The sequence below is a fragment of the Triticum dicoccoides genome, chromosome 2A, assembly GCF_002162155.2.
Source record: "Triticum dicoccoides isolate Atlit2015 ecotype Zavitan chromosome 2A, WEW_v2.0, whole genome shotgun sequence".
Lineage (NCBI taxonomy): Eukaryota > Viridiplantae > Streptophyta > Magnoliopsida > Poales > Poaceae > Triticum > Triticum dicoccoides.
Window position 1 is genome coordinate 24,038,164 of NC_041382.1, and position 16,018 is coordinate 24,054,181.

A 16,018-nucleotide genomic window follows, 5' to 3' on the forward strand; every position below is an offset into this window, starting at 1 on the left:
AGCATAGCGAGCTGACTACAGCGACGCTGCAACGTAAGCGAGCGACTGCTCTTAATGGGCCACCCTGATTAGCTCGCCGTAGGCAATTCCTATAAGGAATCAGTACGGGCGAGATATAGCCCCTGCGGCCTCTTCCAGCAAAAAAGGAGGGTTTCTTATATGAGGTCTCACAATTCTTTTTAGACAACGCTAACGCTCACATGTTTGGTGGGAGCCAAACTCGTCCACATGCCTTATAACACAGAGACCGCGTCACGTCACCGCATGCATGCATTTGGGAATCTTTTTAGATTTTCAGTTTTTAAAACGTTTTATCTCTTAAACAAAAAATCCGATTGAAGGTCCATTTTCACCATTAAATCCCTCGCAACGAGATCTTTAAAACTAGATCTCATATCAATATATTTCGATGATATCTTTTTTGGGTTAAAAGTTGGCATGTCTATTGCACATGAATTGCCGTGATGTTTACACTGAAGTTGCCATGATATGTTTAGCTATTTTCTTCTACATTTAAAAGTAAATTTTGACATATTATAAAACGAGAAATTAAGAAACTAGACTTGCCATGAACCATAAACTAAAATTGCCATGATACGTGTACTTAAAATTGCCATGGTTCATGCAAAAAATAGTTTTCATGCTCAAAGTACTGGAATTGCCATGATAAAAAAACTAAAATTGCCATGCTCTACAAACTAAAATTGCCACATGGCAACTTTAGTTTAAGCACTATGACAACTATAGTGTAAACATCATGGCAACTTTTGGGCAAAAATTTTTTTGTCGAAACATATCAACATGGGGTCTAGTTTTGAAGATCTCGTCGAGACGGATTTAATGATGAAAACAGATTTTTAATTAGGAGATAAAACGTTTTTAAGCCAAAAAACAAAAAGATTCCTGCTGATGTCATCTGTTCATACGTGGCAAAATGAGTGGTAATAAAGGCATGTAGGCGATATGCAAGATGCCACACGTGTGGGCGTTAGTTTTTTCGTTCTTTTTTGGAAGGAAGAGGCCTACCTGTTCGAAAGTGTTGTTCTAATCCCGAGCTCACATGAGCTCGGGTGAATAGTAAAATCCAAAAAATTGAAAAATTCACAAATTTTGTTGTGTGAAAAAATTACAAATGTTTTAATAATTTGCAAAATTTTAACACCAGATGACATTCGTGGAAAATCTGGCAAAAAACAAAATTGATTCTCCAAAATGCGTTTGAAAATAACAATTTGGAGCATTGATATTTTTTGCCAGATTTTCCACGAATTTCATTTGGTGTTAAAAAATTTCAAGCTATTAAAACAGTCAGTGATTCACACAAAAAAGTGGAATTTTTTGGGAAAAAATTCTAATGATTTTACTGTTCACCCGAGCTCACGTGAGCTTGGGATCAAAACAGTCGTGTCCCCTAGTTATTGTCTTATTTCGTACACATACATATACATCTGTTTCTCAAAAGAATCCATATCTCTAGTTGATATGAGGCCTCTTCCCCCAAAAAAGAGAAATTGACACGAGGCCTCACAATTCCTTTTTCAAAGGAAAAGGGAGATAGGCTTATGGGACTTACCTTATACAACTTTTTTTTAAGGAAAGGCCAGCATGGCTAGCTTTATTAATCATATATATCAATTATATCGTTCGCCATTCGTCCCAATAACAAGTTTGGAGGATCATCGTCCCAGTAACCAGAAAACTAGACCTAGCTAGCTCATGAGCTACACCGTTAGCTACCCTATAAGGCTATAACAATGCTTAAATTTGACATTTCTGATTAAATTTGCAATATCTCGACATTATACATAAACTATCGCTGCAGCATCCCACCATTGTGAATGGCCATTAGAGAAAGAAAGCTCCGAATAGTGACGAAAACATAGTAATTATTGTGTGTAGGGCTGTGTTTGCAGGGCCACTGTTGTTTTCATACTGATTGTTTCCTATGATTTTTCGTCTCACGATCACTGGTTACAAACCATCTGGACTGTGTTTGAAGTTTCAGTCTGTTTTGACTGGTTGCTTGGCAAACCGCCAGTTACAAATAATTTGTGCTATTGTTTGTCATTTCAGTCTGTGACTGTTGTTTTGGTGGTACCGGTGTTAATTTCACATTGATCGGCAGTTCTCCAATTCCATTTTTTATGTTATGTTGGTCAACTTGTTACAACTTCTTTTTTTTCCACAATCATTTTGTTTTGATCTTTCTGTGTCGCGGTGGTGTTCACGGATCTGTTGACTACAGCGGTCGATTCTAGCGTGTAGTCAAATCTTGGAAGCACTACTCTAGAGCTGGCTAATTTTCTTCCGCTTTTCGAAGCGGTAAATTCCTAGCTTTGTAGACGAGTGCTTCCACGATTTGCTACTATTTGTTATACCTTGGGTGTGTTGCTGATTTCCGGGCTACTATTTGTTCTTATATGTTTTTTCCTTTCGTTGTGGGCACGTGGGGCCAAGCTTTGGTTGTCTTTCAAGCAGCTCTTTGCCAACCGAACCTCACGTCTTGTTGTTTTCTCAACAGATGTCAGTTGTTACCTCAAAAAAAAAAGATGTCAGCTCCAAAGTTATATGCTGATGATAACTTGCAGGAGGTAGGATCTAATGATTTATGCCGACGCAAAAGACATACACTAAACAACTCAAACTGAAGTACCTCTACAATGTACAGACGTTGGGGGCATACACAAACTGTGCAGTTCTCACTGATTGCAGGTGCTGTATGCATATATTTTGCATGATATCAATGAAACGCATACATGCATGGCCAAGATAAATACAATATGTAGTACACCTCATATTAACCAAGAATTTATTGAAAAACACAATATGTATGTGAGATCATCATCTCATATGTTTTTTTTCTTGAGACAAGGTTCATCATCGCAATAAAAAATGGTTCATATGTAATTCACATAAAGTGAAGTTAAGGTCTCTTTGAGACTAGACGGGAGGGTAAACGCATCTTCACGCTTGTACATAAAATCCATTGTCCAGGCAAGATCGGTTGCCTTCTCTAGAAGCACCATTGGCTGTTTTTTGTGGAGGCATTCGCGGACTATGTCCATCCATGCTTCTTCAATTATCACCTTGAGCTTCTCATTGGCTTCTGCTACTGTTATCTCGTGCTCTTTTGTACAAGTTTGCACCGTGGATGTCACATGTTGTGATATTTGTTCACGCTACAAAAAGAAAAAATATCACTATTAACTAGATGAGGTTTCATCATGTGCATGCATTGATGTATAGATATAAATGTTTTCGCATATATGGATTATGTAACTCTCCCAATTCTATAGTGCCTCTCATGCACGGGCGACCAAAGAGGTGAAAATTGCCACACATGTTGGTTCATCGCCTCCGTGCTCCCTCATTGCCTCCACCACTGGCGGTTGTTGCGAAGACAACGAGGTAGTTGATCCCCTAGTTTTGGATCCTAGACAAAAGCGGCTTGTGTCCTTGCATGGAAGTTGACTGGTCGCATGGTGGTCATCTGGCATAGGGCCTGGTAAAAAGCCACAATGTCGTCTTGGTTGGGCAGCTCAACCGCCACTCGTTGTGCAGATTTAGCGTAGCATCATTGATCTTGCATGTTCCAGAGTGGGATAGTCGCCACCTCTTGACTTGGGATTATGGACGGCCTGGTGTTGGGAAAGGCACAAGATGGGGGTGGTTTCAGCGGTGTCTAGATGCTAGATGGTTGGTGCTTGCTCGTGGACAGTTGCTACAAGTGGTGAGTTGTTCATGGTGGGCGTTGGCTAGATCTGATCAGGTCTCCTAGGCGAAATGGCAATACAGATGCGGTTCGACGGGTTGAAAGGATGACAAATTCTGGTTGAAAACTTCTATTCGATGGGTGTCGGTGTCGACGATTCTTTTCTACTCCATGGAGGCATCATTGAGAAATCATTTCTTTACCTCCACATGATCATTGGTGGTTGGATTTGAGGTGGTCGTGATGGTCGTAAGAAAAGTTTATATTTATATATTAGTTCACAAGTGTTCGATTAAGTGATTACTAGATAACTTTAATTAGGACCGCCGTTGGTATGAAAAATATATGTTTACAACATCAAAATTTTAACGAAGAGTTTGTACCTCATGTGACACCATGTCATTGCCAATGCGCCCAACAATGCATACAGATCTGATAATTTTTGGATAGGTTAAAGCCCACTCAAGAACCTCTCTTGTAGTCACATCACCCAGCGAAATAAATACAAAGCTTATTATTTGCATACAAGCACTGCTGCGCACTGAAATTTGCAGATGCTCTTCAACACTAGTTGGTACGTAGTGTTCATCACGCCATTTCACCTCAGCGTGATAGCATTTGGCCACGTGGATTACCTAAATAATGTGACAGTTAAATGTTAAATATGGTATACAAATGGATAATGTTTTTCTCAAGGTGCCTTTATAGTTGCAGTCTATCGGGTAATAACGAAGGATAAACAATTTCCTTTTGAAATATAAGCATATTCATTGTCAAATGCAACATCAAGAAAAGTTTAGCACATAAACAACATTAAAAGCATGCAATAACATTTGTTGAACTACACAATACATGTATCAAATGATAGATATTTAGTATGAAACTCATAGACGGATTATACAATATGTTTTGTCTAAGAGAAAAAACTAAAGAATGATGATTTTTCACATTTTCCTCCAAACTTGCTACTTTTTTTCAATTTCATTAATATGCTCATGCCGCCACTAGCTTCCATTTGGAAACCACCAACCAATAAAATAATGATACCCAATTATTGGAGTGAGAAGCTCGGACAACTTATATTTGAATTTCTTGTCCCACGTCGACAAGAATCTCATATGTAACACATAGATGCTCTTGTTTATTACTTATATAAAATTGTATATTACTTCATTCACAAAAAAATTATATTACTTGATACAAAATCCCTGAATACTACCGTATTTACTTTTGTGGCACACATCAAGGTTCGTTTTTTGGCTAATTTGGTACAATCTTGAAAAACACTTACCAAATCTTTTACCAATTCAGCATTCTTATTTTTCTGATGCTTTAACTCTTCCTCGATATCATTTGTAGTGTTAAGTATGTTGATGTACAATGCCTTCAAGTTTGCTGGTAAATTCTCTGCAGCTTGTTCACCCCACCTGTAGTTTAGGAAAATGTGAGTTTAATATAAAAAAACTATATGATGTTGAACTGAATGTTGCATATAAATTCTAGTGACAAATATATACATGTAAACAAGGTTATGCAAATTATATGGTAAAACTTAATTTATTTGGGACCCAGACGTTTAGATGGATAACTTGCACACATTGTTATAAGTGCAACTTTGGACAATATGTTGTTACCTTGATGCACTACATATGACCCAAAAATTCATATAGAAAAGTTGTATAATTAAATATTGTTGAATTATGATTGTAAATTAAGATATATGTGAAGTAAAGATCAGGAACTGTGCCACCAAATTTTTGTGTGGAAAACTCTTGAGTAAAACAAAAAATATGGCTATATCACCAGTGTTTGCAAAATTATGGGAAGTCACGAATGAGTAGCTAACTCGTCATCTGCGGGTTATAAGAAGTATTTATTGGTGGCATGTAATAAACTCGAGTCAAGGACAATTGTTAGGGTTGTGTAGGAGTCTTTACTTGTTTATAGGAATTCACAATGGCAGGACGTTGCTTCTCTTATCATAAGAATTCATGCCATATATTGACAAATTTGACTTATGTACATTGTTTGGAAATAAAGGAGTAATCTGACTTGGAGGTATAATATTTCTAGTGACATTATTATAATACATATTTTTGGCAGAAAATGATACTGGTCAAGTTAATTCCGAAAGAAAAATATACGTGTTCTACACAATTATAGCTTCTGAAAGAGAAATATATGTCTTCTACACAATTATAGCTATATATATCAAGATGGTGAAAACAATTACATGTAGGATGTTTTTTGCTAAAGCATTTTACAATCACAAGTTTTGTACGCAATCATGCTTTCCTGCTATTTTATCGCTAATGTGATTATGTACCAAAAATATACTTTAGCGGCCAACTGAATCAATACTTATTAACCTACCAAAGAAAACAAGATTTATTTTGTAAGCAAAGACGTGGAGCGGTTGAGGTGGTTTTAATATTAAGAAACAGATGGGAACATCGGTAAAATGGAAAAAGGAGGTGGGGTGAGGAGAGGCAGCAAAAGAGGCGAACCTAAGATGAAATCTTACGTATTTTTTAAGTATTCTACCACCGTTCGGCCCAATCATTGCCAATATCAGAGTTTGATCCTTGCTTGGAAGGAACGCTATATCCTCAACAAATGCAAGTCAAACATTGTTTTCGGAGAGCTGTTCATAAGGAGAAGAGTTTCCTAGCTAAAGTTGTGTTGTTTTGCTTCAAAACTACAGGGTGTGCGCTCCGACTATCACCTAACGGTCTATGCTTGCTGGGAACTAGAATAATTAAGAACAAAGTGGAGAGATTTACGTATGATAAGTATTTTGCATTTCATTGTCTTTGTGAAAGGTCGATAAAGACTACCCAAAAAAAAATGTGAATGTACCTTTCCATGGCTGCAGTGAAGATGTTGCTTTCTTCTGTGGTGCTATAGTTGTCATATAAGTCATCAAATAACGACACAAATACGAGCAGTTTTGTTAGCATTACACGTGAATAGGAATATTGCGGCTCATAGATAACTCCAAGTATCCAAAAGTGTAGCTCCACCATTCTGTCTCGTGCAAATTTTATATCCATTTGTGATTTGAAGCCTTTCCACCAACTGTAAATTAATAGTTAAATATGTATTAGCGCAAGTCATATATACTATGTAAATAGCAATTATCATGGTCACTTTTCTATTTAAATTTTAGTTAATCTGCTTACATAGTAAGAGCTTTCAACTCCTCACAATAGAGTGTTTGCAAAATGTTGAAGTCAAACTTAGCAAACTCCAATATGTCTTCATCTCGTGTTGACTTCTTCTCATACACCGGGACGTAACGTCTAGTTTCCACTCTCTCAACTCTCCTGAAACTAGGTGTCTCCAGTGTACACCGGACCTCTTCTGCCAACCACGGTTCTAGATGTTCTAACATGCATTGTAGACGGCTCTTGGTGAAAATAATAGCATCATCCAACACTTCTTCCCCACGAGTCCTAAGATAGGCCGCATTGTACAGTGCCAACAATGAGTTCACATCATTACTTGCAAAGTTTCCTCCATCATCTCTGAACTTCAGAAACACATCTGCAGTAAGTAGGTATGGCATATATTATGGCTTATATGTACACAGTATCTAATACTTGAATTGAAATAATGTAGTTGTGCGTATATGCAGGAATTAACCATTGTGATGATAATTATACCAGGAGAGACGTGGTACCCATGCTTCCTCAACAAATAGAACCGCGACGCGGTTATGTGGAGGTCGTCACCAAAGCCTTGTTCGTCACCTTGCATGCCACATAGTAACTCTTGGATCTCTTTGCCAAAGTGATAGGCCACGCCAGTCCGTTCCAGCATGTCGACAAGCTCCAGCTTCATAGGTAAATCAGAAGAAGATATGGCGGCCAAGATGATCTTTCTCACCCGCTCCTTTCTGATACTTGCCATGTCCTTCATAGCCGAATACTGCAAGGCAGGAAAACTTATGTCATCTTGGACATTTGTTAGAGCCAACAGCTAAGAGTGCATGCTCGGGTTCAACAAGAGCATTTTAAAAAAAAGCTGAAAACATTCATACATGAACACATGGAAAACAATATATATGCCATCAAAAAAAAAAAGTCGAAGCTACTACATATTCGATAATATGGCGCAGCGACACAAAGTAAGGGAACTTCCTTTATTTGGAAAAAATGAGTAAAACGTATCCATAACTATACCTGTGATGGAGTGCATGGACTGTGGTTGAGGAAGAAGTCGCCCCAGAGGCTGGGGGTGTAAGGCCGAGGCTTGTGCAGGTCAGCAATAACAGGAGCAGCCATATGATCAACTGCTGGGAATGTGTTGCTGATGATGTGTGGTGCTCAAGTCAGGCCTGATACACTCCAAGATCAGTAAGCTTGCTTTGCTTGAAGAAGTGCGGTGCTACTACCTTGCATGTTATATAGACGGACGAAGGAAAGGTAGTAGGATCTACGTACGCCACCATAGAAGACACACAATAATCAGCGCGAAATTACTGCGGACGATGGACGGCGGACGAAAATCACACGACACTCTTGGTCAACAGCTGTAGCTCACTGAACGAATGGCCGCGAAAATGTCCGACCATGTGGACGGTCGTACTAGTAGTACACGGTACTATGTACGACTCTACTGATTGCAGCAGCTGCGTGCATATGTATGATGCGTTGCATGATATTTGTGTGCTAAATATGTATTTCGATGCGGGGACAAAGATATAGATCACGATAGATGACCTACAAGAGAGATCCAATAATCAGAATCTGCCACGGCACTATTGGTTTGACAACCAGTCTTAAGAGCATTTTATGCATGCGTATCAATCGAAAGGCTATTTCTATTTTCTCTGGGAAAATGCATGTCTGCACCGGGCAGCTTTCATTGGTCCTGTGGAGGTGGGACCCGCGATAGCACCAGATTTGTTTTCCACAGATACAAACGAGAGAGAATGCATACCGTGCGGGTTCGTACGTCTATCTCCTAGCGTGTGGCTCCATGGCGGCGGACTGGTTCTGGTGCTAAGTGACCTAAGCGAGGCGACCATCGGCGGCCAAGATCGGTTGCGTGCCCCGGCAATTGTGAGCTATGCCAAGACTTTTGTGTGTCTCCCGGCACCTCTCCTCTGATTCATGTTTGTGGATTTTAACTAGCAAGATGCATGTGCATTGCGCGGAACATCAAGATGCTTTTTTTTTACAGAACACATTGTTGTGATTGACCCATGCAGGAGTAATCTCATGTGTAAAAACTAATGATATCTCGAGAATTTTATCAGAAAAATGGCATCTCGAGAATTTCATCGAAAAAATGATATCTCGAGAAAGATGAGAGATAAGATGACAAGGAGTGAGGCGTGGTGGTGAATGGTGGTCGGACTGGGCGGAGGCATGGGGATGAACGCCACCGGCAGCGGCCACCAAGCCAGATTGTTCCAGAGACTTTCTTTTTTAATTACTCGGCAATGAGGTTGTGGGAGATAAGGATGAATGAGGCAAGGCCTTATCTGGAGAGAGGTGCGGGTATCTTTTGTAAAATTGTCATAATTTGCTTTCTACCCGTCAGATGTAGATCGGACAGTCTATATTACAAGATGGCAGGCACACCGTCATCACCAACCCGGTTTGTTATAAAAATAGAGATAGCTCTTCTATCTATCCGGAAATGATCTTCTACCTTTATTGTCTGTGTTTTTTTATGTATCTTTGGGTTATTTTTTAAATCATTGTGTCATTATTAATTCAGTGGTTACACCCCTGTGACTCTATGAGCAAGTTGTTGCCGGATTGGATAGGAAAAGCGAAACAAAGCTACGAAGAAGAAAAATTAGCTCAAGAAGTTAAGAAGAGCGTTACTGAAGCGAGAAGAGGACAAAATGGTTGAGGCTTGTCCACTCACGGATTTCGATATGATCATGCATGGAGTGGACGGTGTCTCTGTACTTAGCGAGGTAACAGTCCGGTGGAACGATGAGGTATATCAGAAAACGAAACTATTATTTCCAAAATAACTTTTTTAAAGCACGGATATTTTTAGGTCATAATATATACGGAGTATATGCCGTTCCTTTCACAGTATTTTGCACGCAATTGACTTGCATGGGGGTGTTCTCTGAGAAAATGCATGTGTGCACCAGGCAACTTTCATTGGTCCATGCGGAGGTGGAGCCGATAGCATCAGATTTGTTTTCCACATATACAAAGGAGAGAGAATGCAAACCGCACGGGTTCGTACGTACGTCTATCTCGTAGCGTGTGGCTCCAAGACGGCGGACTGGTGACAGGTGACAGGTGACCTGAGCAAGGCGACCACCGGCGGCGAAGACGACAGCAGGGGATGTGGTGGAGGGCTTGTGCGCTCGCGGATTTTAAAACGTGATCGGGCCTGGAGTCCCTGGAGTCTCTGGTGCAGAACAGGGAGCACTAGTAGTATCCGAGTATATCGCAAAACTAATTATTATTGTTTCAAAAATACTCTTTCAGTAAAAAAATATAAAAGCATTTACATCACTATTTATTTATTTATTTATTTGAGATGGAACACACTGATTCCATACATTACCCAGATCCAGCCAACATGCTGGCCTGGTAGACACTTACATCGTTCCGGATCAATGTTTTAAATAGCGGGCTATGGCATTTAGCGGCGACCCTTAAAAACAACTATAGCTGGGCTATAGCGGGCTATAGCGGTAAATTATACATGAAATCATTTAGCGGCAACACGCTCAAACAGCTATAGCAGAGCTATAGTGGGGCTATAGCCGGCTATTTAAAACTTATGTTCCGGATGGCTTCAGTCCAAACCTCCCGGTGAACATCACGGCGAGCACCGAAAGCCGCTAAAGCGTGCGCTAGCTTATTACATGCCCTCGGGGCAAAAGAGAAGATTACATGATTGAAATTGTGCCTGGCAAAGTTACGGATTTCTCTGAATAGGAGACCCTCTGCTGCCAAGTCCGCATCCCTACCAGTTAGTGCTCCCACCAGTTCTTTGCAGTCCATCTCCACTTGGACGTTGACCATTCCCCAATCAGCTGCTGCTGCCAACGCCGCTGCACATGCTTCAGCTTCCGCCTGTAGCGCCGATGCAACATTTCGAAAGCGACCTGCCCCGGATCCCCTTATATCACCCGCATGGTCCCGAATGGCAAAACCCCAGCCACCCGTCCGGTGATTCGCCAGGAAAGCCCCATCACAATTAATCTTCAGCCAGTCCATCTCGGGTCGCTTCCATTGCTGCTCTGGTTGCGTGGGTGGTTTTGCTCGGTGTTGCTTGCCGAGTAACTCGGACTCCCTCGCCCAGTAGTTGATTTCAGCTGGCATGCCATCAAGCGCCACTGTCCCCTCTCCAGCATTTCTCTTATTCCTCCATGTCCACCATCTCCACAGCAGGCATGCAACAAGCATCTTTTTATTTTCTGGTAGTCGAAGGGCCACAAGCATGACTTCCATGGCATTGCTGCATTGGCACATCTGCTGCCGCACCTCCTCCAGTTGCAGCGCTCGCCATATGTTTTTAACCAACTTGCATCGCAAGAACAGGTGCGCCCCATCCTCGTCCAATCTTTGACAACAGACACAGCAGGTATCACACTCTATCCCCCTGCGTTTCATATTGAGCCTCAAAGGTAGGCTGTTGTGTGCAAACCTCCACATAAACTGTTGGATCTTTGGTTGGCAGGGCAGAGACCATATCTCCTTCCATTCCCGTCCGTAAGGCTGCGGGCTGGATGACTCCAGTTTGCCTCGATCTCTTAGCATTACGTAAAGCTTGTAGGCCAATTTGACAGAGAATTGTCCCCTCCGATCGTAGAACCAAGCATGGACATCCTCATAATCATCCCCGACTGGGGTAGCCAAGATTATCTGTGCTTCTTCCTCACTGAATATGTCCCTTACCAGACTCTCATCCCACTCTTGCGTGTCCGGATCCACTAGTTCACATACTCTGGTTAGCAAGCATCTACCACGCGGAGTTGTTGGGATTCGACCACCTCCCCTATTCAGCCACGGGCCAGACCAGATAGAGTCAATTGCAAGAAACCACCACATTTATGGCTAGGTTTGCAGGAAACTACCAAGTCGTTAATCTGTTGCAAAAAACACCGTAAAATCTCTTAACCCGTTGCAAAAAGCACTGAACAGCCGTTTAGCCTCGTTTGATCTCTTTTTCGACAGGTGGGCCCCGAAAACGCTGACGTGGCTTGACGGACAGGCAAACGGCGCCGTTAGGAACAAAACGGTCAAGACGCCGCGCCGGTCGGTCCTTGTCAGACAGTCCCCCCCCCCGCCCCTGTCCTCTCTCTCGCCCCGCTCCCCTCTCCTCTCTCGTCCTACTCCCCTCTCCTCTCTCGCCCTTGCTCGCCGCCGGTGATGGCCACCTCGCGTGGCGGTGATGATGGCGGTGGCGGTGGTGCTGGTGATGCATCTGGTGGCAGTGGTGCTCCTGCAGATCCAACAGAGGTTTGCGGCAGTTCAAACCCATCTCAGGCTCCGCCTCTTCCACAGCCGCCGTCGCCGTCTTACTGTGTTGAGTACGCGGCGGCGAGGGCGTTCGCCAAGGCCGTGAAGGAAGATCCAGAGGGGAGCCATCACTACGCATCCTCCTTCGGCGGTGTCTCGTAAGTTTTCTCTTTCCGTACCCGGATTTGGTTTCTAGGGTTAGGGTTCTAGGGTTAGGGTTTTAAGTGTTTGTGATTCTAGTGTTATAGGATTATTGTTGTAGGTTGTTTATGTGGTCAGACATGTAAGTGAACTGTTTACGTAGTTCTAGGGTTCTAACTGTATGTAGTAGGCACCTAAACATTAACTGAAATTACTGATTGTTAAACTCAATTTGAACCTACTCAATTACATGAAATTACTGAATGTTAAACTCAATTTCAACCTACTCAATTACTGAATTTACAACTGAATATTTAAATGAAAATGTTACTGAATTTATAACTGAATCCTGTACTGAATTGTTAAGTGAACAAATTACTTTAACTGTATTTTGGACTGAAACTTTAACTGAATTTTTAACTGAAACTGTAATTTTAACTTAAACTGTATTTTTAACTGGAACTTTAGTTAAATCTTTAAGTGAAACATTAACTGAATTGTTTGTACTAACTGAATATATAACTGAATCTTTAACTTTTAACTGAATTTTTAACTGAAATTGTAATTTTAACTTAAACTCTATTTTTAACTGAAACTTTAGTTAAATCTTTAAGTGAAACATTAACTGAATTGTTTCTACTAATTGAATATATAACTGAATCTTTAACTTTTAACTGAATTTTTAACTGAAACTGTAATTTTAACTTAAACTGTATTTTTAACTGAAACTTTAGTTAAATCTTTAAGTGAAACATTAACTGAATTGTTTCTACTAACTGAATATATAACTGAATCTTTAACTTTTAACTGAATTTTTAACTGAAACTATATTTTTAACTGAATCTTTAACTTTTAACTGAATTGTTTACTTGAACTGGATTGCTTTACTTGAACTGTAGATTGAATGATGAAGTGTGGGAAGTCAGATTCCATTTCCATGACAGAGATAATCTTGAAAGAAGCCTAAATGTGGATGATATCGCATTTTACAATCTGATTGCACTAATAGAGCTTGAAGGTTATGGGATGACAGACTTTATGTATTATGTCAGAGATCCAGGTGTTGGGGTTTTAGGTATGGAAGAACTGACAGATGATGATAAGGTGGAGGAAATGTTGGATGACCTAGTTATCAAAGGTCAGAAGGTGGTGAACATAACAGTCATCAGAAGTGATGCTCCAAGACCTAGTGATTTGAACATTGGACCAGTTTGTGAGGAGCAGGTTCCATTATCTGAAATAGGTGTGCCAGTGGTGTATGAGATAGATACAGCAGGAGTACTATTTCCTAGCCCAACAAAGCCACAACCAGTGCCAGTGCAGGTCATTAACACACAGGAGAGTTCATTTTTGAAGCAGAAGTGTGCACCAGTACCAGCATTTGCAATGGAGATTGGTGAAGAGAGGCATGAGTATTTCATGGAGCAAGACCAAGATCAAGAGCAAATTGAGCAACTAATGGAGCAGAAGAGGACTGAAGAGATTGAGAAGTTCAGGAAAAAGGGGAAAGAAAAAGAGAAATACAAGGCAGCTAAAAGAAAACTTCCAGAGCTAATGGCTGAAGATTTCACTGATAGTGACAGTGACACAGATTTACTAGCAGATGAGGATATAATTGCTAGGCTTGAGGCAATGAAGAAGCATAGAGATGATCCACTTCATCATATTGAAGGGGACACTGATGTGGATGAGCCATATGAAGCAGATGAGGAGGAGGAGGAGGAGGAGGAGGAGAAGGCACCAGAGGAGGAGGAAGGGAGCAGCATAGGAGGAAGTAGCAGAGGAAGTAAAAGAAAGGGGCCAACTACAAGATCTCATGCTAGTTTGGATGAGATTATTGAGGAAGATTGGTTTCCTTCATCTGATGAGGAGAGCAACCCTGGTGACCTAAGTCAGGAGGATAATGATGGGGCTCAAATACCATGTGTGAAGCTTTCAGCTGATAGGAAGAGCAGGGCTAAAAAGAAGAAGCCTAGAGTTTGGTATGATGAGCAAAGGGAGAACCCAGAAGAGCAATTTATGAAGAAGCTTTGTTTCCTAGATGTGACCCAGTTCAGGAGGGCACTTCTTAATTTTCACATCTCACAAAATAGGAACCATGTCTTCCACAGGAACTGTCCAGACATGATTATAGTTGTCTGCAAATTTGAGAATTGTCCATTTTTCATTGCAGCTTCTCAGATAGCACATGAGAAGACATTCTGTATAAAGAAACTGAACTTGCACCACAGCTGCCCAGTAGTAGGAGAGAGCACAAAAGTTACTGCTAAGTGGTTGGCACATGAATGTGAGCAACAGTTCAGGACAGACCCCAACACACCTGTCTAGACTATAATTTCAAACTTGAAGCAAAAGCATGGAATAGAGGTATCTATACATATGGCCTATAGGGCAAGAAAGCTAGCCAAAAATGTAGTCCTGGGAGATCAGAAGGCACAATATCATAGGATAAGGGATTACCTAGAAGCTGTGCTAGAAACCAATCCAGGAAGTAGATGCATTGTCACAACAAAGCATCTGAAACTATATCCAAGCAAAAACCCAAGATTCCATGGCTTGTTCATCTGCCTCAATGCTTGCAAAGAGGGTTTCCTTAATGGTTGCAGACCATTCATAGGTATGTGCACACCTACTAAATAACTAGTGACTCTACATTTATATGTGCACACCCAATAATTTGTTGGTAATCTACTTGTGATCTTGTATGATAGGTGTGGATGGTTGCTTCATAAAGTTGACCACAGGGCAGCAAATCTTGGCTGCCACTGGAAGAGATGGAAACAATAAAATATTTCCCATTGCTTTTGCAATGGTGGACAAGGAAAACACAGCAAGCTGGTCTTGGTTTCTTACTCAATTAAAATATGCCATTGGTGGTGAGTCAGGCAAGTTTGCGTACTACACTATTATATCTGACAGGCAAAAGGTACTACTATCTCTACTCCAATCATTGCTTGCATTGCTTATTAATTGTCTTTGTTTATTAATTTCATACATGGCATTGTTGTAGTATTCTCAAACTGCTGCTGGGCCAAGAGGAAGAAACAAGTTCATCCCCCCAAGAGTTGCAGGTAGTGGAAGAGTGAGGAAGCCATCCTTTAAGATGTCTGAGTGGTTCAACTGTTCTCAAGGGAGCAGGTGAAGTTGTGTTGAGCTGATGATGTTCAAAACATCTGCATTTTGGTTGTGATGTTCTAAACTTGTCATGAGTACTTTCATTTTAGTGGACTTGTTGGGCTGTGAAGAAAACTTGTGTTGCTTCTAGTTAGCTGTTGATGTTCTAAACATCTTTATTCTGGTTGTCATGAGTACTTTCATGTAAGGTACCTAGTGGAATTGTTGGGCTGTGATGGAAACTTGGTGTTGTTTCTGGTTAGCTGTTGATGTTCTAAACTTGGTGTTGCTTCTGGTTGGTTGTGGCTCCTAATTTTCTTATTGTTTGCTAATAAGTGTGATGAATGTGGCTACTACTATGATCCAAGATAACCTAATTTGATCATCTAGGGTGCCTCGGCGTCGACGGCATCCAAGATAACCTAATTTGATCATCTAGGGTGCCTCGACGTCGACAGCATCCAAGATAACCTAATTTGATCATCTAGGGTGCCTCGACATCGACGGCATCCAAGATAACCTAATTTGATCATCTAGGGTGCCTCGACGTCGACGGCATCCAAGATAACCTAATTTGATCATCTATGGTGCCTCGACATCG

At 41.0% G+C, this 16,018-nt stretch overlaps 1 protein-coding gene across 1 annotated transcript; it reads right to left on the reverse strand.

Moving 5' to 3' along the window:
* Positions 1-2,897: 2,897 nt before the first annotated feature.
* LOC119358730 ((E)-beta-caryophyllene synthase-like) lies at positions 2,898-7,998 on the reverse strand. Its single transcript, XM_037625163.1, has 7 exons — positions 7,897-7,998; positions 7,378-7,642; positions 6,895-7,258; positions 6,572-6,790; positions 5,004-5,139; positions 4,096-4,347; positions 2,898-3,179 (listed from the first exon to the last, which is right to left on the reverse strand). The coding sequence occupies exons 1-7, from the start codon at positions 7,996-7,998 to the stop codon at positions 2,898-2,900; spliced, it is 1,620 nt and encodes a 539-aa protein (XP_037481060.1).
* Positions 7,999-16,018: the final 8,020 nt, after the last annotated feature.